The sequence below is a fragment of the Megascapheus bottae genome, chromosome 3 (genome assembly GCF_031878675.1).
Source record: "Megascapheus bottae isolate mThoBot1 chromosome 3, mThoBot2.hap1, whole genome shotgun sequence".
In the NCBI taxonomy this organism is placed as follows: domain Eukaryota; kingdom Metazoa; phylum Chordata; class Mammalia; order Rodentia; family Geomyidae; genus Megascapheus; species Megascapheus bottae.
In genome coordinates, this window is record NC_143511.1 from 26002170 (window position 1) to 26023732 (window position 21563).

The 21563-nt window shown below is 41.3% G+C and overlaps 1 protein-coding gene across 3 annotated transcripts in view; it reads left to right on the forward strand.

Moving 5' to 3' along the window:
- The window catches only part of Kank1 (KN motif and ankyrin repeat domains 1), a 101555-nt gene that overhangs the window by 42890 nt on the left and 37102 nt on the right, over positions 1–21563 (forward strand). For all 3 annotated transcript variants that reach the window (XM_090329693.1, XM_090329691.1, XM_090329692.1), the window contains one exon: positions 4870–4990. In XM_090329693.1, the coding sequence (XP_090185819.1) occupies positions 4954–4990 (37 nt within the window). In that variant the 5' untranslated portion in view covers positions 4870–4953. The remainder of the gene's footprint in view (positions 1–4869; positions 4991–21563) is intronic.

A 21563-nucleotide genomic window follows, 5' to 3' on the forward strand; every position in this document is an offset into this window, starting at 1 on the left:
AATAAAGACAGATGTATTTAAGTATTGAGAGACATTTCCTGTGTGTTGTAGAAGAGCCTCCTATCCTGGCTCTAGCAGCCTAGACCTGTAATCCTAGCCACTCAGGGGGGCAGTAATTTAAAGGATTGAAGTACAGGACCAGCCCAGTCACATCAGTGTGGAAGAGTCTATCTTCAAAATAACCAGCAAAAAACAAAGCTGCTAGCAAGCAAGCCCAAGAAGCTCAAGGCTGGGAGTTCAAATGGCAGTCCTGACAAAATAAATAAATCAAAATGAAATATTAAGAAGTACCTCCGCATAGTTCCAAAGAATAAGATTGCAAATACAATTGCTTTAAAGATATCTCAGAAGATTTCAGAGACATCACCATCTGAAAAGACTGAGCAGTAAGCACAGCACGTGCAATCTTAGCAGGGTGACTACCTGAGACAAATATCATACAGTTCCCTCATTTTTTTTGCCAGTCCTGGGCTTGGGCTCAGGGCTTGAGCACTGTCCTTGGACTTTCTCAAGGCCAGCATTCTACCACTTGAGCCTCAGCACCACTTCCGGCTTTTTGCTATGTATGTGGGGTACCGAGGAACCGAACCCGGGTCTTCGTGCATGTTAGGCAAGCACTCTACCACTAGGCCAAACTCCCAGCCCCCCAGTTCCCTCATTTTTTAAAAATGCCTAGAGCACGGGAGTTTGGCCTAGTGGTAGAGTGCTTGCCTAGCATGCACAAAGACCCAGGTTCCATTCCTCGGTACCACATACATAGAAAAAGGCCGGAAATAGTGCTGAGGCTCAAGTGGTAGAGCTCTAGCTTTGAGAAAGTCCAAGAACAGTGCTCAGGCACTGAGCTCAAGCCCAGGACTGGCAAAAAAAAAAAAAAATGCCTAGAGCTGACAACATTAATTTTGCATATTTTTTTCTCTTTTGTACAGTGGCTTGAACTCAGGGCCTGGGCATTGTTCCTGAGCTTCTTTTGCTCAATTCTAGTGTTCTACCAAATTGTACTGCAGTACCAGTGCCACGTCTGGCTTTTTTTTTTTTTTTTTGGTAATTTAATGGAGATAAGAGTCTATAATCTTAGCTATTCAGGAGGCTGAGATCTGAGGATCACAATTAAAAGCTGGCCTAGGCAGGAAAGTCTGTGAGACTCATATATCTAATTAACCACCAGAAAACCAGAAGTGGCATTGTAGCTCAAAGTGGTGGAATACTGACCTTGATCAAAAAAGCTAAGTAACAGTGCCCAGGCTCTGAGTTCAAGTCCCACTACTGACTGAAATTTAAAAAAAAAAAGTCTTAGAGATTTTCTTGCCCTTGGCTGGCTTCAAGCCAGGATCCTCAGATCTCAGCCTCCTGAATAGTTAGGATTGCAAGTGGGAACTATTGGATGTTTGATTTTATTTAAAAAGGTAAAAGTATGGGATATTTGGCCATGTCAGTTCTTTCTTGCTAGCTTGTTTGCTTTCTTCTAGGCCTTCCTGTGCCTCAGTTTCCTGATTGTAAAATGAGAGAAGAGATTTTAGCATTTGCATGATTTTATGATGAGGCGCCTTGAACATGACAAAATTTCACCAATTCTAAGATTTTCCAGATTTTAACACTTCTGAAATGATAATGTATCTTATGCTTCCTATAATTTCCTTTTTGTTGTTGTTTGCTCTTGTTTTGGCGCTGAAGATGGAATCTAGAGCTTTTACATATGCCACACATCTATTTTCCCATCAGATTGGAACCCCAGCCCCATTGTAATTCTCATAAGCATTTTATTTTTGTTTCACTGCTGGTATATCTTTCAGGATATAGCTGTTTCAGCTAGACTGCAGTAGGGGATGAGGTAAGGTTAGCGATATCAGCAGCATTGTCACCCTCAGCCTCGATGAACTAATACAGCCCTCATTGACTGCTTAGTACTGCCAGGCTGGAGTCTATATGAAATCTCAATTTCCCCCAAATATTTGTATTCCGATCTAATGGGCTATTTTTCAGAATTGGCTTCATCTCTGCTAATGTGCGGTATATATGAAGTCAACTGTGTTTAGATTGTTTGCTGTACCACAGTTGGGGAACTACTGACATATTTATTAATGTCCATCTCTTAAATAGAGAAGACAAATTCTTTCTCTATTGATGGATTTTTCCTAACTCAAAGAAGTATATATTTTTTTTCTTACCAAGCAGAACTGAGCCACCCTTGTACCACGTAAGATTTACTGGCGTGTACTCTTTCCTGCTCTGAGGGAAGAAAAGAGAGTTTATTGATCTGTAACAAAGGAATGGACAGGGGCCAAACCTTTTCTGCTTTATACAATGCACTGACAGTAGAATCTGCATATCATTAAGAGGAACAAGTCCTCACAGTTGAGGCCACCCATCCAACATGAGCCATAATAGCCGAGAAGAACTGGTACCCAGTGTACAGCTGTTGCATGCTCAGCATCCACACCCAGTGACAGTGTCTTGTTATTTTATCATGACATGCTGTAATTCCTAATTTCAGGCTTTCTCCTTCTTTTGATTGTATTATTCAGCATAAGGGAAGGTGGGAGAGAAACCAATTTGAATCAGAGCTAACGATCTCCTTCCAGGTGAAAGGGGTTGGATGAATGGCAGACAGAGAAAGAACCTTGGGCCATTGTTTATAAAGCTTGGCTAGGAAGATTCTGGGCACATCTCCATCTAAATACTTTGACACATATTTCACTCAGCCCTAATACAGGCAGCTTGTCTCTTCTTGTCTTCTGTTTGCCCTCCAGAGTTTAATTGGTGGTATTTACAAGCCATTCTGAAGCAAGAGTATAGACATACAAGACTAACAAGGGGCCAGAACCCAGGGATTGGGTTTAGGTTTTGGTGGTTGTTGTTGGCTTTTAGAATAATTAATTAAATAATTCCAGAAGCTGGGCTTCTTTCCTTTACCCACTCTTTATTAAAGAATAAAGCTGTACCTGTCTGACATTAACTCCTACTCTTCAAAGATAATGCTCACTGTATCGCTGAAGTCTGCCTTTTTACGTTCAGCCAGATTTGACTTTCCCTCAGAGTTTATTGCTCTCCAAGTTCATTGCCATGAACCTGAACTAGTGCCACTGTTTTCCAGAGAATGTCAGGTGACTAAGCCTTAGTCAGAAAGATTAGAGCCATCCTTCCTGGTAAGCTGCCCACCCACCAGAAACTGGGGACAGGCAGGAACAAGGTCTTTTCTAGGGAGCAGAATACTCTACTGTATCTGGAACCTAGGAGCGGGGACATGCTTATCCAGCAGCAGACTTTGGGGGGAAATCACGTTTTTGTATTTACACCAAGCATTTTTGTTTTCCACAAGTAGTTGGCTTTGAACCACCAGGGCAAATCTTATTTCAACAATGAGGAGAAATCTGCCAGCTAAGTAAGTTCTCACCCTGTGTGATCAAATCCATCAGCCATTTCCTTTTCCTTCCTTTTTATTCACAAATATTCCTGACTTCTTATAATTTCCATGACTTTGGCCCAGTAGTGGACTTTTGCATAGCATTTTTCCATTACTTTAGTTTTTTCTTTTATGATTTTTAAAGCAAACTCAAATGGACTAGACAAATCTCGATATTTCTCCTATTTCATTATTTAGAGAATAATATATTAGTTTTTGTAATCAAGCACATGTAGAAAAAAGACCTTATGTGCTTAGTACAGTGTGCTATCCCTATCCAGGGAGGGGAAATGAAGTTTAAGATTTCTAGACTCATTCAAAACTGGAATTTTTTTAAATTTTTATTTTCCCAAAGTTGAAGCACAGTTATTTCTAGATTTTTAACTATAGTGGATATTCCCCCCCCCATTTCTGAACCACAGTGCCTGTCTTCTTTCTTTTAAATGTTATGATTGTAATATATCTTATTGCAGTCATCTCAGTTAACTTATAAATGTAAAAATAAGAAGTGTGGCCAGGCAGCAGTGGCTCATGACTGTAATCCTAGCTGCTCAGAAGGCTGAGATCTGAGGATCTTGGTTCAAAGCCAGCCAGGTCAGGAAAGTCTATGAGACTCTTATCTTCAATTAACCACCATAAAACTGGAAGTGGCACTGTGGCTCAAAGTGCTAGCTTTGAGCTAAAGAGCTCAGAGAGAGTGGGGAAAAAAAATGTGTTGTCTCATTTTGAGTCTAATGTTTCAGACTTGTGTGCCATGTCACATCATTGCCTGGACAGTAGAAGATATGATTAGATAATGGTTGTAATTTAGAAAGATGACTGCATGGGAGAAGAGTAGATACTTTGAGAGAAAGATGGGAACACTCCAAAGAATCTGTCAAAGTTAACAAAACTGTGTGTGCGTGCGTGCGTGCGTGTGTGTGTGTGTTGGTCCTATGGCAAGTTAATCTGATTTTGAAATGTGATATAAGAACTGCAGTGGAATTGCAGTTGAGTAAATGCAATTGTTGAGCCAATGTTTGGAAAGAAGGATTCATTTTAAAACCAAAATAGTTTGGTTTTTGCTAAAGAATGCCACACCTTGGGAGGCGTAGACATTTGAAGACCCTCTTCTTAGAGAGCCTGGTTTGTTTCCCTCCAGAGGATTTGTACTCTTATGTAATGTTCCAGGTGCTGTGACTGGGGCTGTCAGTGCTTAAGCAGTGTTGTGTGTGTGTGTGTGTGTGTGTGTGTGCGCGTGTGCATGTGTGTGTGCACGCACATACACGCACGTCATCTCTAGACATTGTCATCAATATCTGCACAGCCACTTCCTAGATTCTCATTCTCACCCCCTGCCCACCCCGTTCGACTTTGCTTTCTCCTTTGCTTTCTCCATTAACAATCATCTTTGTAAACAGAACTAGAAGATTTAATGTTGTACCTATTTTAAATGATCCGTTTTGATGGGGCTCCCTTTATTATTTCAGGTTGAATGCCTTTGGGAACTTGATGCATGAAATTTGCATGACTCCTTGCTGCTTTCCAGTGTCCTTCCTTGGATTCAAGCCAGCATGGCTCACCCCACTAAGGTTAATGGCTGTACCTCAGGTAAATTGGCTCTGAAAAGAGAAAAGAAGGAGGGAAGGGAGAGGGAGAGAAGAAGAAGAGAGAAAGAGGAAGAGGGAATATGCATTAAATGTATGCTCCAACTAATATTGGAATCTCTTTTTAAAATAATGAATTGGTAATAGCAAGTTGCCTAGATAAACAGGATTTTCAGGCATTTTTCTGTGGAAGTTTTATTGTTTCTTACCTAATTACTTAGAAATTTTGCTTTTATCTTTATGTTTATGCTGAAATCACTTGAGTAAATTACCCAGTCTGTTCTCTTGAAGTGCTGAAAAGGTGAAGTAAAATCCTGAATATTGTTGTAAGTAGAAGGAACATTCTTGCCCCTTTTGTGGAGAGGTTGATTAAGAAAAGTAGAAATGAAATTCTGGATATTAAAAACCAGTGATAGCTTTTACTGGATGATACCAGTGATAGCTTAAAGTAATTATAAAATGACTTTCAGAGAGGAATATGTAACAAGTTCTCTTTGAATCATTAAAGGCCTGTACTTGAATTCTTCCTTTAACTCTATATTAGAGACTGATATAGTTTTGAGTACTCAATATTGTTTATGTAAGATTGGAGAGAAGTTTGTAAGAGTCTCAGAATATTTTTCTATTTCCCCATGAGATGGTGGAGGGTCAGGGATAACCTGCCCAGGACATCTTGCCAAATACTCATTCTTCCCAAGTTATCTGCCAAATAACCCGATGAGTGAGAACAGTAATGGGCCATCTGAGCATTCTTTCCCAGAGCCTAAGTCCAGGGTCCCCATTCTACTGGCTCCACGCACCCTAGAATAGCAGCATTGTATTCCAGAAGGAGAATGGAATCAGTGTACTGAGTAATTTTCCCTCCTCCAACTCCCCTTACCCACCCACTTTCATTTACACCCTTGAGCTTATTGATGCTTTAGACCTTGACTCTCTAGTGTTTTTCCTAAATTTATCTCTGGGAGTTTCAGGCCTCTAATCCCTCTACCAGCTCAGCATGTCATGTACTATCCTTGTTTGCTCTTGAGGTCTGAAGGTCCCACTCTTTTCCCCTATCTGGTATCCGGCCTAACAGGTCTGGGCACTGAGACTAAAAGTGTTCTGATTTGTGACCTCTGGGGGGGGAACTTGTTACTTTAGACAGGGTTTAGACCAGACAAGGGAAGGGTTTTTGCTTATTTGAGTGGTCCTGATCCCTATCACAATTTCAGAGGCTCAGTCATACACAGTTGCTTTACATATACAAAAATACCTGCCTCTACTTAGACTTCTTCAAATACAGAAGTGTTGAATGTCTAAAACAACAAAAAGAGCAAAAATGACCAATAATGCTTCCACACAGAAGTAAATGATGTGCTTGCTCACTTCCCATCATCTTAGTTAATATTTCACATATTTGAGAATACACCTATTAAAAATTACTTTTACTGCCAGGCTTTGGTAACTCATACATGTAATCTTAGCTACTCAGGAGACAAAGGTATGAGGATTACAGTTCAAGGCCACCCTGTACAGCAAAATCCATAGACTTCTATCTTTAACCACCAAAAAAAGCCCAAAGTGAGCTGAGGCTCAAGTGATAAGAGGGCTAGCTTTGAGTTCAAAAGCTCGGGGACAGTGCCCAAGCCCTGAATTCAAACTCTAGTACTGGCACATATACACACAAAGGAAAAAGTAAAGGGGGAGGAGAGGGAGGGATAGGGAAAGGGAGGGGAAGAGGAAGGTAAAGAAAACAAAAAAGGGAGCTGATTTGGGGATAAGAGCAGGAAATACTATATAATGCGTAATATTTACCGTGGCTTGACGCTGGCACAAAATGTATAGTTGTATTAATTAAAATTACCTTTATTCTGCACCTTGCTGTAGAAGTCAACTGTACAAGTAGGGGGCAGGTATTGTGTCAGGTACCATTTTGAATGAGGTGTATAGCAACAAACAAAATAGTAAAACTCTCTGCCCTCAAGGATGGTGCCTTCTAATGGAAGCTGAAGTCTCCTGGGTACAGGAGATAAAATAGAGCACATTCTTAATCAATGAAGTGGTGCTGTCTATCTGGAATGCAAGCTTCATAGAGTGCTCTGTGTCTGTTTGCTAAACCTGACAAACTTGTCCCACCTTGTACCAGGTGGCATCTCACTTCTGACTACCCAGCCCCAAATGCCATCAATCTCAGACATTCATCCTTATGTGTGTTCTCTCTTGCTCACCAGAGCTTCAGTCTTAATGTCTGTTCAACTGTTACTATTTTAATTCATTAATATATTAAGGACTGTCATGTCTTAATGTAATGAGGAACATCATAAATTGTTCTTGATTCTTCTCTAACAAGGAAGCAAATGAGGATCCTTGGTTATTTTTTCTTCAGGGCACAGAGATGGAGACTGTGTGCTTCTTGTTTAACCCAAGTTCCTGAGTCATAGAACTGACTGAACTGGCTACATGGATTGATACTTCTCTAAACACTAATTAATGTTGTGCCACTTTTAATTAGAGCTTTGGATTCCTTTAGAAGCCAAATGACAAGTGGCTTATTTGTCAGATGAAGTTGATAACACCTATCCTGTCTCCTTCAGTGATGGGTTGTAAGGAAAAGGTAAAACAGTAGCTATAAAGACACTTGTTGTTATTTGGGTTCGTTTTGCTTTAAGACAGTTTCTTGGGCTGGCCTTGAACTCAGCACCTTGAGTCCTGAGATAGACATATACCACCATTCCTGACTCGTGAAACACTTTAGAAAGCACAACGTGCTATTCAGATGTCAGAGGATGGCACCATTGTCCCTGTCTTGTAGTTCCTGTCGTGAGCTTCTGATCTACTCAGCACCTGCTTAGGAGCTGTCCTGACAGGCTCTGCCAGAGGCTACACTGGTGGGCAAGACTGTCCTGTGGAGGAAAATGAACGCTGCAGATGAGCATTGGGATAGAACTTTCATGCCTGCCATTCTGTGTTTTTCCAAATAGTTGCTTTGCACAGTTCATTGTATTTACTTTTTTTACATTATTCTTCCCCCTCATAAGGTGGCTTTTAAACTCAAGGCTTCAAGTTCTCACTTGGCTTTTTCACTCAAGGGCACTACCCACCCACTTGAGCCATGCCTCCACTTCTGCTTTTCTTCTGGGTAACTGGACATTCTGCCTGGGATGACTTTGAACTGCAGCCCTCAGATTTCTGACTCTTACATAGCTAGAATTGCATGCACCAAGCCTGTGTCACCAGCACTTGTGGGGGGGGGGAAGAAGGAGAGAAAGAGAGAGAGCGCTCAAGGGCTCAAGCGCATGTATGTGCCAGGACTGGGGCTTGAATTCTGAGCCTTGGGGCTCTCCTTTTGCTCCAAACACTGGCAGTCTGTCACATAAACCACTCCACTCCCAATTCCTTATAGCTTCTCTCATCTAGATTTACATATTTTCTTCCAATCAGATATGTAATAATTTAAGGTACTTACTGAATTACACTGGAAATCTGTTATGTAAATTAATATCTAATCTCATTCATAAAATTTGAGAGGCAGAGGATTTCTTTAAAATCCACAGTAGGTCAGATTTTTACTATATATATATATATATATCTCCTTTTCATGTGAACAGACTTAAACATAACTTCGGTAACATTTTGGTACTTAGTTCTTGCTAAGATTCTTCGCATTTTTTCCAAGTCTTCATGGGAAGTAGTTTTCAAATGAATATTTCCAATGACTATACACTATTCTGTATATTCTAGCAGTTGAATTTCTCTTTCTTTTATTTGGATGTTTGGACTGAACATTTTCATACTGCACTCATTGTAGATAATGGTGCAGACTTTATTCTTGTTTGGTCATTCTTCTCTCCTCCCTTTTGATTTCCTGAGATTCATTTCACAGCAACAGGACAATTGGGTTTAAGGGCACCACTATTGTGGTGTTTGAATCTCCTTAGCCTGGTCAGTGATTTGGCTGTAGTTTTTGTCTCCATGCTGATCTCAGATGAGGTACAAAGGCCACCTGATAAGACTGGGTCACACAGACAGGGCAAAGACTCCTGCAGAGCCAGCAGAGCACCCTGCAGCGCCAGGCAGGCCCCTCTTGCTTGTGTCAATATTTTTTCTGGGCAGGAGTATTTCTCAAACAGAACTCTGAGCCCACTGTGGTAAAGCTAGAAGCAGGAACCATGTGCTGTTTGTCCGGCAGAAGATGACTTTGAGCTCACTGATCTGGCTGGAACCAACGTGGTATTTCCTGAGACTATGTAAGGAAAGACATGGCTACAGGATGGTGGTGGTGGTGAGTCTTAAATGTGTCATCTGGTTACCCTGCCCTATAGGCAAGCATGTGCTGATTAGAAATGAGCTGCTTTAATGTGTGGGTATGGTATGTGACTTCCCAGGTTCTCTTGACTTAGCTTATAATTGGATGAACATGGATGTTCTTATTATGTAGAACAAAGATATCTAACATCAAAACATAGGGAAAAGATAGACTAAGCTTTGTGCTTTCCATTGTATTACCTCCTTCTCTCTTCTCAGATGACAAAACAAGACTTTCACAACTCGCCCAGTAATGGCTAAGGCTGAGGTTAGGTGTGGAGTATCCTTCATCTTTCTTCAAGGAATTATGTTGACCTTAAAAATCAAAAGTATGGTGTTTTTGAAGTCTTTGTTAAAAGTGATGAAATATATTTTAGAAAACTACATACAACTTGAAAGTGGACACTGGTGGCTCATACTTGTAATCCTCAGGACTAAGGGTCACAGTTCAAAGCTAGCCCAGGACAGAAAAGTCTGTGAGACTCCAGTTAACCAGCAGAAAATCAGAAGTGATGCCATAGCTCAAAGTGGTAGAGGACGAGCCTTGAGTGAAAAAGCCCAGGGACAGCACCCCGCGACCTGAAAATAACAATAACAAAAACCTGAAAGTAGAATGGTTAAAAATAAAATGTCCTCCATTTTCTATATTGATAGGGCTTCCCGCCTCCTTTTTTTTTTTTTTAAGCTTTTTAGTTTTTATTCTAGGATTTGAATTTTGTCTCATGCTTGCTAGGAAGTTATTCTAGCACTTGCCACACCCCCAGCCTTAGGTTGATTTTTTTTTTCTTTCCCCTTTTTCTTTTTAGGTTTCTTTTCTTAACATGCATTGCTTTCATTGAGCCAAGTTAATAAGCCTATTTTAATGCCTTATAATATTGCATCAGGCAAGTTTCATCCTCACCTTAGATATATCTGTTTATTGGCTCTAGAATATGCATTTCAATTTTCAACAAAACTATTAGATATTAACTCATGGAAGGCTAATTTCACACTGAAGCCTATAAATGAAATAATTGATTTTCTTATGGTGATCATCTTTGAGCTTTGAGCACATTGGGTTTATTTTTCTTTTCAAGTAAGAAGTAGCTGCTTTACCATTTCATAACTTAAAATTCCAGAGCCTACAAATAGGAGACTGGATTTTGAATTCTGGCTCCTCTGGTTTAATCAGAAGCTCCAGAAAGCATCCGGCCCCTGGAGAGGTTTTGGAAGTTCCTTCGTTGGGGCTTGCCTGTTTTACATACTCTCCATGCTTCAGTTCAGCTGGTAGCCAGCCTCACCTTATAAGTATTCTTGCTCTAAACCTTGCAGGAGTCATAATGGGTTAAGGTTTCAGACAGGCGATTAGCCCTGTAGCTAAGCTGGGGCAGGGCGATTTGTCTTCCAGTGAGTACCAGCCTACTTGGCTGTACAGAGGAAGAATCCAGGCCCCATCTGTTCCTGGGACTGAGCAAAGAAGCCCTTCAACTGGATGGAGATTGCTGTTCTGATGCCCTCCATGTCCACAAGAAAAGGGGAAATACAAAATAAATTCCCAACTGAGGCTGGACTATGTTAAGAACTTGACCTGTTGCAGTTCAGGCTAAGAATTGCCTTTCCTCTGAGGATTTGCTTATTCTGTGTTCTGCCTGGCCTTGTGTGAGTATTGCCATTTATTTCTGATTAGCCGTTTCTCCTCTTTCTTGAAGGACTTGCATGGGCAAGCTGAGCCCATCTGAAGTATGGCTCATTTGCTTCCTTTTCCAGGGTTTGCCTTCTTCCTGTGTTATGGCTAATTTTAGTTCCTCTCCTTTGTGTAGCTTCTGAGAAAATTTTCTATGGATTTGGTGGAAAAATGAATGAGTAAAGCTCCCAGTTTTTTTGCTTTGGTTGTTTTTTTTTCCCCCTATAAAAGATCTGTTTGATGTGATCTGGCCTGAAATATAATATTGGCATAGTTCTTAGACTCACAAAAACAGTAACTTTTTCTTCTTTCCTGCTCTCCCCCTCTCCCCCCAGAAATAAAATTGTTTTGAGTAGTCTTCTTTAAAAACCTCAAAGAAGATACAACTGGAAATAAGATTTTATAAGATCCGTTCAAACAATTGTAGACCTTCTCAGTCTAAATGAAAATTGTTCTTGTTTTCCTTTCTTGGGCTCCTCGACTAGAACTGGGCTGCTAAGTGCTTTCCTTATTTCCACTTGCTTTGGAGAAAATATACTCAAGCTCAAAGACTAAGTTGGGCTCTGCTTTAAAGCTAGAGTTCATTAGGAAGCCTGAAAACAGGAGAACTTTAACAAATACTTGACCTCTCCGTCCAGACACTATTCTCATCAGCTGATAGCACTGGATCTCACTTATCTCAGCTAAAAATAAGTATGTTGCTATTTTGAGGATTAAAATGTATAGTAGTAACCAGATTCCTTATTCTCACACTTCTTAGACATAACCATGTCTGAAATTCAGATAGAACAACATTCTTTAACAGGCCTTTCCAATCAACAAGGAGAGCATAGAATTACACACTTGAGAGCTGTGTCAAAGGACAAATCAGTGAGTTCCTGGAATTTATTCTTTTCTCAAAAGTTCGACCTCTGTAATCTTATTCTATCTTATTTTATAGTTAGCTGGATTTGAGTGTCTGGATAGCTCTTCTGCCTGGAGCAAAGGTTATGGATTTGTGTATAGTTTCACAATATAATATAACCTTTATTTAAGGAAATTGGACTGGAGTAACCATTTATGGAAGCAATTTGCCACTGTTAGTCACATATGTTATGTTTATTTTAGTTCCCTTTTCTGAGTTCATGTTCATTTAATTCAACAGAATTTTCTCTTGGGGAGGGGCAGGGACAGTACTAGGGTTTGAACTCAGGATTGGGTCTTCCACTTGTTAGCAGGCTCTTTTGATACTTGAACCACACTTCTAGTGATCTTTTATATTTTGGCTATGATCTGTTAGAATTGGAAGAAAGTCATGTAGCTTTCTGGACTTAGTCATTCAGAATTTGGTTTTACAAATAAGTTTTTAGAAACATTGGATCCAGTTCATCTTACCAAAATGGCACATTCTTGCTCTTTTTTTCTGAATGCCATTTCCTCTAATATCCATTAGTGTAAGGTATGTGAAAGGTTTCTGCACAAGAGTTTTCTACCAGAAAAGAAGAGCTTTTGTGTGTGTGTGTGTGTGTGTGTGTGTGTGTGTGTGTGTGTGTGTGTGTATGTGTGTGTAAGGAGGGTGCTGGTCATAGGCTTGAACTCAGGGTCTGGGCACTGTTCTAAACATTTTTTCTTGTTTTACTCAAGGCTAGTGCTTTACCACTTCAACCACAGCTCCACTTCTGGCTTTTTGAGGGTAGTTAATTGGAGACTTTCCTTCTTGGGCTGGCTTTGAAGTACAGTCTTCAGATCTCAGCCTCCTGAGTAACTAGAATGACAAGCATGAACCACCAGCACCCAGCTAAGAGGAACACATTCTAAACTACAGAGAAACAGTGGAGTATTTCTAGTACTGATGAGCCCATTGCTTTATATCTTTATAACCCTAGTCAAGTGCATCAACTCCTACTTTTTTCCATCTAAAATAAAAACAGTAATGGGGCTGGGAGTTTGGTCTAGTGGTAAAGTGCTTGCCTAGCATGCATGAAGACCAGATTCGATTCCTCAGTACCATATACATAAAAAAAAGCCAAAGTGGTGCTGTGGCTCAAGTGGTAGAGCTCTAGCCTTGTGAAAACCCAAGGACAGTGCTCAAGGCCCTGAGGCCAACCCAGAGCTGGCCAAAAAAAGTTATTTTCCTGTGTTCTCCATGTCCTCCTCATCTAAATTCAGATTCCTACCAAGGTCCATTTGATTGAACTTGATTGAGTTCCTTTCCTTCTGGTGTTAGACTAATTGGCTGGGTACTTTATTCAAATCAAAAGCATGTTGTAGAAATGTGTTGCATGTTTCCCCTCTACCTCTGAGGACAAAACCTAATTCATTTCCCCATGATCTGGCCAAAGAGGCAAAAGTACCTGCTGGGTGTATGTGGCCTGAACCTTCTCTAATACCCTGCCTGTCGTGTGGTGAATCAGCCTGATGATTCGCAGGTTTTCACCACATACTAGGGTGGAGACCTGGAAGCTGTAGGCCAGTAGTGGGGGGAGAGGAGGCGGGGTAGAATGGTTTGACAGGCAAACCATTCCAACAATGGCCCTCACTTACAGGAAAAACTTGCAAAACACCGAAATCCTGTGCCACCAGATTTTTTTTTTCCATTCATATCACATTTTACACAGCTTCCAGATCGGCTCCAGATACAACCCTGGGCTGGCCGTTCTCCCTCACACTGCCAATCTAGTTGGAAGCTGTGACTGGTTACCTCTCCGTGTCTGACCTATAAGGTGTCTCTGCAGAGCTGTGCATCATCTTGTGAGATCTCCAGAATCACCCAGGGAGGGTGGAGCTGTGTATTCTCTGAGGACTACTGCTAAGGAGTGGGGGGGCACTAGATACCATCTCCTGGAATTCACCATTCCTTGGGATCTTGATTTTAAACAAAGGCATCTTGACACAGAGCATCTTGTTGGAAAGGTAAAAGGAATTTAGTATGTGGGGGCTTTCTTCTGAGGGGTTGGGTGGTCTGTTTCATGATCACAGTTCATGTGATCGTGAGAAAGTAAAATGTCTAAATAGTGAATTTAAATTGGTATATAGTTTGAGGATTTCTGGGAGATGTGAAATAAAACTAAGCAGGACTATTTCAGTGAGCCTTATTCATTTAGTTGCTCACTCTGTGTGAAGTGACCACAGAGATGTAATTTGGCCAAAAGGCAACTGTTTCCCTTCTTTATGTAGTGGACCCAAGGCCTTGTGAAAGTCACTTTTCCTCTACCTGTTCTTACCACTTTGTGGGGGGGATGGGTTTGTTTGTTTGTTTGTTTGTCTGTTTTTGCCAGTCCTGAGGTTTCAACTCAGGGCCTGGATACTACCCCTGAACTTTTATACTCAAGGCTAGTGCTCTACACTTTGAGCCATAACTCCATTTCCAGCTTTGTGGTGGTTAACTGGTGATAAGTGTCTCACGGGCTTCCTTGCCTAGGCTAGCTTTGAACCATGATCCTAGATCTCAGCCTCCTGAGTAGCTAGGATGACAGCGTGAGCTGATTTTGTGCTTTCCTTGGCTAAGGATGGCTAGCAGGATGTTGGACATTGTGATCTTTTATTTTACTGGCTTCCAAATATCTTCACTTTGATGAAGTTTATGACTGTTCTCTTAACTCTTCTCTTTTTGCTCTGGGCCTTACCTGAACAGAACACCACGATTTATACTGTTTCCATCCATCCTGGAATCTGCAGGACTCAGGATGACCCTTTCCTGCCTTTTGTGGCTACAGGTAGTAAGAAGCCAGCTGTGTGCAAAGAATTGTTTAAGAAATAGAAGTGTCTGCACTATTTCAGCTGCTGTTCCCTGCCCCGCCCTGTTCCCCGGCTCCTGGCTTTGTTCAGAGCTCTGTTCTTCAGGGCTAGATGTCTTTCCTTTCTCTGTTGAAATGCGTTCTTCATATCTTTCAGGAACTACAACTCTCTTGCCTCTCCCTACAGGGTTTCTCAGATACTCCCCTTCCTTATTTCTTCCTAGAGTGTCTTGTGTTTCTATTAAGTAGTTGCCATCACTCACTTTCAAATAAGGTTTATGGTTGTACACCTTACTAATCTGTAAACTTGAAGGATTTACAAGGTAAGGCTCATGGAATGGTCTTTGTAGCCCATCCTGGCTTGCTTAGTACTCTTTATAGATCAGCAAGGCACCTCATTCAACCATTAACCATTGGCTGAGTCTCTGTCTGCAGTGCTGGCTAATGCTGGACATGTAATATAGAGCAAGAGGAAGACCTAGTGCCTGCTTAGTGATGTATATAGGGTTGCATTGAGCCATGCCTCCTGCACGTTGGATGTCACTTCATTTTTTGCCGTTTTCATCCAACCTAGTCTAAGTAATTACTCAGCTGATTGTTCTGGTAATTCATGCTCTGACCAGTCACCAGGGTATCTTTCCCTATGCAAACTCAAGACTTTGGCTGCATCATGTGCATTCTCTTCCTTTCTGCCTCTTCTTTATCTTCTCTCGCTCAGTCATTTACTCTTGGACCTAAAATAACATTGTGAGATGTTTTGAAGTGGGAAGAGGTGTGCAGGCATAAAGATGGCTGTACCTAGAAGGGTTATTGTCAGAGGCCACTTGGAAAGTTCTTTTAAGCTCCTGTGTGCTCTTTACCCCTTAAAGTATTTGTTAGCCATTCAAAGCAGGAAAAGGAGGCGGAACACCAATCAGGGCAGATACTATGACGTGGTCCAGTGTGGTGGGCTCCTTGGAACAGTAGATAAAGATGAGTTGGTGATCTCTGGGGACTCTACCCCTTTCCCACTATTGTCATGGGAAAAGTCCTTAAGCAGTTCGTTAAGGGGTGAGGAACTTATCCAGTCCCTTTAGTCTTTTGATCATTTAAGATTTTAATTCCCTTCCTTAGCCTGTGTTTCTCTAATTCATCTCGCCATTTGGCCTTAGAAAATGCTGGTCTCTAATCTGGGATGGAAAGAAATTGTAAGGCAGTCTTTCTTCTTGTAGCTTAATAAAGATAATATACAAGGGCAACCCAGACTATAAAAAAAGACCAAGGTGTAGAAATGTAGAAGGAGCATGCCTCTACTGTGCTGCTCCTGTGCTATTGGAAAGGCAAGGCTTTGGTGATGATAAACATAGAGGATTTGCGTGTGTGTGTGTGTGTGTGTGTGTGTGTGTGTGTGTGTGTGTGTGTGTGTGTAAGTGTGTAATAGCGTCCCATCCTAATACCACTCTCCTAACAAGAATCACAGCCCTCTACTGCCTGGCGCACCCTTCAACCTGTTGAATGTAGAGTGGCCTCTCCTAAGAAAAAAAAAATCTCCCTTTTCATTAAGACTTCTGAAATAATCTTGCTAATCCAGGCACATAAAAGAGTCCTGTTCCAACACCCCAAAGCAGTAAGAGGCACACACCCAGCGGGAGAAGAAAGCAGGGAGCCCTTGCAAGACTTGTCCTTTTAATCCACAGAAAGTCAGGTTCACCACCCCACTTCCCCTAGGCCATGAAGTGGGTGTGAGAAGTCACTTTGGTGAGGTGGAAGGGAGTTGGTTACACCCAACCTTGTCCGTTGTACCTGGGACACTCAGCTTTTGGACTCACACCCCATCACAAATCTGAGGCAAGAGAAGACATACAAGTAGCTTAAGAAGGGTGTTATTAGGGGTAGCAGGGAAGTTCTAACACAGCAGAAATAACCCCGGCCTTTGGAGAATGAATGAACATTCTGCTTTCTCTCTTTTAAGGATGAGCAATCATAGCAGACTTTGTTGGTGGTGGTGGTCCTGGGACTTGAACTCTGGGCCTCGGTGTTGTCCCTGAGCTCTTCAGCTCAAGGCTGCTGCCCTACCCCTTGAACCACAGGGGCACTTCTAGTTGTCTAGTGATTAACTGGAGATAAGAGTCTCACAGACTTTTTAGTCCCCGGGCTGGCTTTGAACTGCGATCCTCAGATCTCAGCCTCCTGAGTAGCTTGGATTACAGGCGTGAGCCTATGAGCACAGCTTAGATTTTCCTTTTTTTTTTTTTTTTTGCAAGATCTGTTTACATGAGGCAGAAATAGCAGTAAACTTTGTTTTTATATTTTTTTAAACAAAACATCTCATTAGAGAGCTAAATTTAAACATGAGATATAGATTCATGTTCAAGATAATTTAAATGGTTAATCTGCTTTGTGTCATTACTCATCGGCCCCCCGCGCCCCCCCCCCACACACCAAGGACTACAAGATAAAATCAATTTAAAATGAGAAGAGTTGGCCACTTGAAAAATAGGTAAAAGGATAGATATCACAATTAAATAATGAAATTAAAACACAAAGTGATATTAAGAACTCCTTACTGATGCCAGTTGTGTGGGTTTGGAAAATTAACTTTATTTTAAAATATCAATTTATTTTTTATTTTATTTTTTATTTATTTATTTTTTGTTCTGTGGCAAATTCATTCCCTGAGTTTCTTTTGCTCAAGGCTAGCACTCTCCCACTTGACCAAAGTACCACTTCCAGGGCTTTTTTTTTCCCACCCCAGGGCTTTGTGCATGCTAGGCAAGCACTCTACCACTAGGCTACACTCCTCGCCCCTGACAGGTATTCTGTATGAGTAAATAAAAACCAAAGAGATCACACTTGGAATTGCAGACTTTCCATAGTTTAAAACTTTGGAGTTTACCCCTGGCTGCAGGGTGGAGTCACTTGGAGAGATCTTGAACTGTAGATACCCTACTCCCCTCCCCGCCCCCCAGCCCCAGGAGAGAGACTCCGATTCATTTGTGGATTTGGAGGTCAGCATTTTTTACAAACTTACCCTAGCAATGTGTGTTAGTGCAGCAAGGCTGAAAACTTCTGGAGCTTCAGCTCTGAGCGGGAGGCTCCAGGCTTCTAGACACCTCCCTGAAAAATAGTGGTAAAGCTAGTATGAGAGTCTTGCCTCCTGTCAAAGGTGGGTATGAGCTCAGAGTCACTGGTATGTCCAGGGAGTTCTTTAGAATTAAAAAAAAAAAATGAGATGACATTGTCCAAAAAGAAATGTACTCATTATCTGATTTGTGTGACGGTAACCCAATCTGAACATCCCCTTTATAATAACAATAGAAAATAAAAATTGAGAAAGAAAAGAAAACAAATGTCCAGGCACTGACAGTTTATGACTATAATCTGGATACTAAAATCTAAGGATGTCAGTTCAATTTTGTGCAGGAAAAGTCTGTGAGACCTTTATCTCCAGTTAATCACAAAAAAGAGAGTTAGCCTTGAGCAAAAGACAGCACTTAAGCCCTCATACTAGCATGTGCATACACACAAAGCCCTCATACTAGCATGTGCATACACACACACACACACACACGAATACTTGAAGGAGTAAGTAAACTCAAATTGAGGGTTTGCACAGTACAATCCACATTAGCATTGGCATCTTAATTGAAGTTTGGAGGGAGAATCTTATTGAAGTAACCCTGCAGGGGGTAGGGTGCACGCACGCAGAACTAGGTGTTCAGGGGTATATGCCTGCAGCTCCAAAGTACGGAAGCAGCCATCGTGGTGAGGTAAAAGCTAGGCTCATGTGTGCTTAACCAGCCTGGCATCATACAAGTCTGCCATCCACCTCCAGCTTCCCTTCCACAGAGAGTCACCTGTCTGTCTATGTCGCCCCTGCTGTTCAGCCCTGAGCATATCCTCATCTTCACACAGTTCCTCTGCTTCTACTTCTCTGTGCAGAGTATGTGTAGCTTTTCTGTCTGTGATGGGAACCTTTCTGACTGGTGGCTTACCTTCCATTACTTCCCTTCCCAACCCTTCCCTGTCCTGACTAGACAGTATTTGCATACAATGACTTTTCTGCTGGACTTCACCTTCATGGAAGCTCACAGGCAAACAAACACCCACAGGCCAGCTTGAGTTACCTCACTACCTTCAGTGGCTGTAGGTAATAAGCTCTGTTTGTAGCAGAATACACTATGTTGGAATAAAAAGCTAGCAGAATGTTTTTAATAAGGTCAAGAAATATTATATCTTCAGATACATTCCTTAATTTCATTATTTTTCTTTTCTTTGGGGTGTGTGTGTATGTGTGTGTGTGTGCATGCACACCCGTGTGCACGCGCACACGCATGTGTGTGCCAGTCCTGGGATTTAAACTTATACCCTAGTGATGTCCCCAAGTTTTTGTGCCCTGGGCTAGCTCTCTACCTCTTTGAGCTACAACACCATTTCTGTCTTTTTTGATAGTTAATTAGAAATAAGAGTCTCACAAACTTTCTTGCCTGGACTGGCTTTGAACTGTGATCCTCAGATCTCAGCCTCCTGCATAGCTAGGATTACAGAATAAGCCACTGTTTCCTGCCTCCTTAGTTTAATATTTAAGAACAAGTTTTTATATTAATACCTAGTTTTGAATAATGACTATATAATACCAGAATTGTATTCAGAATTAGGATATATTTTCTCAAATGCTAATAAAACAGATGGGTAGCTATTTTCTTAAATTCATCAAATTGTATACTTAAAATGGGTGAACTTTACATTATAGAAATATATATGTATATGTACATATATGCACGTATATATATGTGTGTGTGTATATATACATCTATATCTATATCTATATCTATATATATCAGTTTTCTTTTTTAAGTTTAAAAACCAGGACCAAAAAAAAAAGGCCTAACTCGATTTCTTTTGTAATGAAGGTGTTTCTGGGGAATTTAGAATTAATGGGACCTGACATTTAAAAGTCTCTGACACTTGAAGTCTGTCTCTTAATTAATTTTTGCTCTTTGAGTCAGTTGAGTGTGTGTGTTCTTGATCAATTCAAGACTGTGTTCTTGATCTTAAAAGATCTAGCCTTCCTAGCTTTATTCAGGAGATGCCTGCAACAAAATGATCAGGTGTGTACCCCCTGCAGAGTGGTCAGTGGAGGAGAGAGGATGTGAAATGCTAAGTGGCAGGTAGGTAGGGTGTGGCACTAAAGGAGAACCAGTAAGACTGACAAAGCCTAGTGGAGCATTTGAAAACCTTATTGTCCATGGCATCAGTCCCATCTCTGAATCCCACCAGGCAGGCTAAGCAGAGTCAGCCCTAATCTTTGTTCATCTCTGCTGTATTGTTTGGAACTGGCTTTGCTTGTTTATCCTGTGACAGCGTTAGGCAAATCTTGTTCCACAGAGCCACAGAAACATTTTGTGGCTCAGGTGAAGCAAGCACTTAACTATTTTTGCCCCATGGGAGAATTTAAACCATCCAAGGAGCATATGCTTACTAACTTTAAAAAAGAAAACAAGGGGCCGGGAGTTTGGCCTAGTGGTTAAAGTGCTTGCCTAGCATGCATGAAGACCCGGGTTCGATTCCTCAGTACCACATACATAGAAAAAAAAAAGCCGGAAGTGGTGCTGAGGCTCAAGTGGTAGAGCTCTAGCCTTGAGAAAGTCCAAGGACAGTGCTCAGGCCCTGAGCTCAAGCCCAGGACTGGCAAAAACAAAAAACAAACAAAAAAAAAACAGCTGGGTGCTGATGTTAACACCTGTAGTCCTAGCTACCCAGGAGGCTGAGATCTGAGGATTGTGGTTCAAAGCCATCCTGTCCAGAAAAGTCCCCATGAGACTCTTAGTCCAGTTAATTACTCAAAAACCAGAAGCAGCACTGTGGCTCAAATGAGTGCCACGCTTGAGCACATCAAACAGACTCAGGGACAGCGTCTAGATCCCATGTTCAAACCCCACAACTGACCAAAAAATAAAAATAAAAAAGCTCAGAGACAGCATGGAAGCCCAGAGTTCTAGCCCCAGTACCAACCAAAAAATAAAAATAAAAGCACTGCTGGTTAATATTATTATCCAAAGTTGAGAATGCACTTGTCTGGGAATTCATTCATTGTCTTCAAAAGTCACATGATCTAAACTTGGCTATGTGGGAGAAGCGTGGGTTTGTGGTTTACAAATGGTGGGCATTTTTAGCCTTTAGATTACATGTTGCATTAAATAAGAATAAACAAAGGAGGAGCCACAGGCCTCTAGCCCAGCGTAGGGTTAGACTGAATCACTGCCTTCTTTGGGAAACTTTCAAGACCTGTAGTTCAGATGATGCCAGTGAGCTTTTTGGGGGGATGCAGAGGGAAGAAGAGAAGGGAGTAAAGGAGAATGAGGGAACATGTACTGCTTTTCTCCATTCCTGGAATTAACAAGGTGACAGCCAAGTGTCTAGGTCAGCATTTCATGTGCCTAAAACAAGAAGAAGAGAATAGTTTGTTTGAAAACCTAGAAGAGAGGGCTTGGAGATGTCTGTCTTTTATTTCTTTTTGTTGTCATGCAGATTCTTGCTTCTTGCTAGCAGGGTTTTGTGTGTTTTGGGGGTTTTTTTTGTTTTGTTTTGTTTTTTGCTGTCTCACTGACATGGAATTAAACTTCAGTGGCCAGCAAGCTGTTAGTTGGTCAGGAAATTCCAAACAGATATAAATAAATTCTCAGTAACAGCTCCTGGGCTCTATGCCTTCTCTTGTGTTTAGTCCCTTTAATGTGGAGGGAAGTATGCCTGAGACTTGACTTCCTGCTTGCTGAAAAATCACAGTTATTTTGTTTGAGGGTAAGTAAGAATGCCAGAGAGAAAGAAAGAGGGAGAGAGAGAGAGAGAGAGAGAGAGAGAGAGAGAGAGAGAGAGAGAGAGAGAGAGAGAGAGGGTGGAGGCTGGTGAAATATGAAGTCAAGCTCTGTATGGGC